The sequence below is a fragment of the Mauremys reevesii genome, linkage group 13 (genome assembly GCF_016161935.1).
Source record: "Mauremys reevesii isolate NIE-2019 linkage group 13, ASM1616193v1, whole genome shotgun sequence".
Lineage (NCBI taxonomy): Eukaryota > Metazoa > Chordata > Testudines > Geoemydidae > Mauremys > Mauremys reevesii.
Window position 1 is genome coordinate 12389941 of NC_052635.1, and position 2201 is coordinate 12392141.

The following is a 2201-nucleotide window of genomic DNA, read 5'->3' on the forward strand; positions in this document are numbered from 1 at the left end:
GTCTGTTGCTGTTTGAATTTCTTATATATGCAAGGGATCCGTTCTGCTCCTGGTTACATCTGTTTCACTTGGGTAGGATTTTGCTCTTCCCCCGTGGAACTGAGAGAATGCCATTGAAAACAAACAGAATTCAGACAAAAAGGGTCTTAGTTATTCCAAGGCAATTGTTGAGTAACAATGTTGAAATCAAATGTCTTCTTCCAGATTTACACGGCTGAACTCTGAATTGTGGTGTTCTGTTTGTATTTTATTTTTAAAATAGATTTGATAGATACAGGAATGTGTATGGAGATAGATAGATAGATAGATAGATAGATAGATAGATAGATAGATAGATAGATAGATAGATAGATAGATAGATAGATAGATAGATAGATAGATAGATGAGTGTGCATTTGGATGGATGGATGGATGGATATTGATGTGAATTGGCTAAGCTTAATTAAAGTCAGTGTGGCTACATCAACTCATACCAGCTGATGAAAATAAAAAGAGTAACAGAGCTTGTAGTTTTTAGCCTAGAAAAATGCAGGCTGAGAAGGATCTGGTTGCCCTCAATAAATACATCAAGAAGGTAAACTCCAGGGAGAGAGACAAGCTATTGAAGCTAAGGAACAAAGTTGCCGCAAGAACACATAGGCAGGGAACAGCTTCCCCATCAGAGGAGTGGGGGGCAGACAACCTATCCAGTTAGAAACTGGAGCTGGGTCAGTTTACGAATGGGATGATATGACAGGGCTGCCTGCAGTAACCAGGACTGGATTGGATTGGACTACACTGAATGACCCAGAGGGTCCCTTCCAGTCCTGTGTCCCTATGAGCTGGCCCATAATGCCCACATGCAAAATATTTTTTCCTCTTCCTTCTTCAGATGAGCTATATCAGTGAAACTGCACAGGGGAATCACAGCATGGTGACCCAATTCATTTTCCTCAGCTTCTCCCAGGATCCAGTGATGCGAGCAATACTTTGTGTAGGTTTCTCCATTATCTACACCATCTCCCTGATGGGCAACAGCATCATCATCCTCATTACAATGCTGGACTCGGCTCTCCACAGCCCCATGTATTTCTTCCTCTGGAATCTGTCCTTCCTGGAGAGCTGCTACATCTCTGTCACCATCCCCAAGATGCTGGTCAACTTTGTCTCTGAGGAGAGAACCATCTCCTTCACTGGGTGTGCCATCCAGATGCACTTCATCCTTTCTCTTGGGACAGCAGAGTGCTACCTGCTGGCTGCGATGGCCTATGACCGCTACAGGGCCATCTGCTCCCCTCTGCACTACCCCACCATTATGAATCCCAGAGCCTGTGCCAAGATGGCCACTGCCTGCTGGCTCTGTGGAATCCTGATGCCCATGGGCAAAGTGATTTGGATCTTCTCCTTGCCCTACTGTGGGCCCAACGAGATCAACCACTTCTTCTGCGACATCCACCCTGTGCTGAAGCTGGCCTGTGGGGACACCTCCAGGAGCGAGGTCTTCATTGTACTAATCAGCCTAATAATCACTGTCATCCCCTTCCTGATGGTGCTGGTGTCCTATGCCTGCATCCTCTACACCATCCTGAAGACGACTTCATCCGAGGGAAGGCACAAAGTTTTCTCCACCTGCTCCTCCCACCTCACTGTGGTCATCTTGTTCTACGGCTCAGCCTGCGCTATGTACCTGCGGCCCAAGTCCAGCCACATAGCGGACGTGGACAGAGTGGTGGCCCTGTTTTATACTGTCGTCACCCCCACGTTAAACCCCATGATCTACAGCCTAAGGAACCAGGAGGTGAAGGCTGCTCTGAGGAGACTAATGCGGAGGAAAAGGTTTTCATGAAAGATTTAAAATCTTTGGGGCTGTCCAGTTCAAATTAGGACTTTTTATCAAAATAAAGTATAATTACCAAACAGTTTCTTCTGCCTGGGTTTTCACATTGCAGCATCTTTTCTCTCCTCTCTTGTCTATGATTCTGTTATATGAGCACCTGTCTGAAAACTAAAGCCAGGCAGCTGAACAACTTTCTTTCTTTCTTTCTTTCATACAGATGCTTAGGAATAATTTACTGATGCCAATGTTGACACTCTGGGGGATTGTCCGCATGGGGATACTCAAGAAAGTTAATCCAAATTAACAAAAGGTGGAAATTAAAAGTAGATTAGCTAAACTGCATTAAACCCTTCTGTGGACACTTCCATTCAGAATTAAAGTGGCC

At 45.1% G+C, this 2201-nt stretch overlaps 1 protein-coding gene across 1 annotated transcript; it reads left to right on the forward strand.

The window, feature by feature from the left end:
• The first annotated feature begins 871 nt into the window (after positions 1 to 871).
• LOC120381005 (olfactory receptor 10A7-like) lies at positions 872 to 1825 on the forward strand. Its single transcript, XM_039499008.1, has one exon. The coding sequence runs from the start codon at positions 872 to 874 to the stop codon at positions 1823 to 1825; it is 954 nt and encodes a 317-aa protein (XP_039354942.1).
• The last annotated feature ends 376 nt before the right edge of the window (positions 1826 to 2201 follow it).

Coding starts and splice junctions, on each gene's coding strand:
- LOC120381005 (XM_039499008.1), top strand. CDS start 872: ATGAGCTATATCAGTGAAACTGCACAGGGGAATCACAGCATGGTGACC.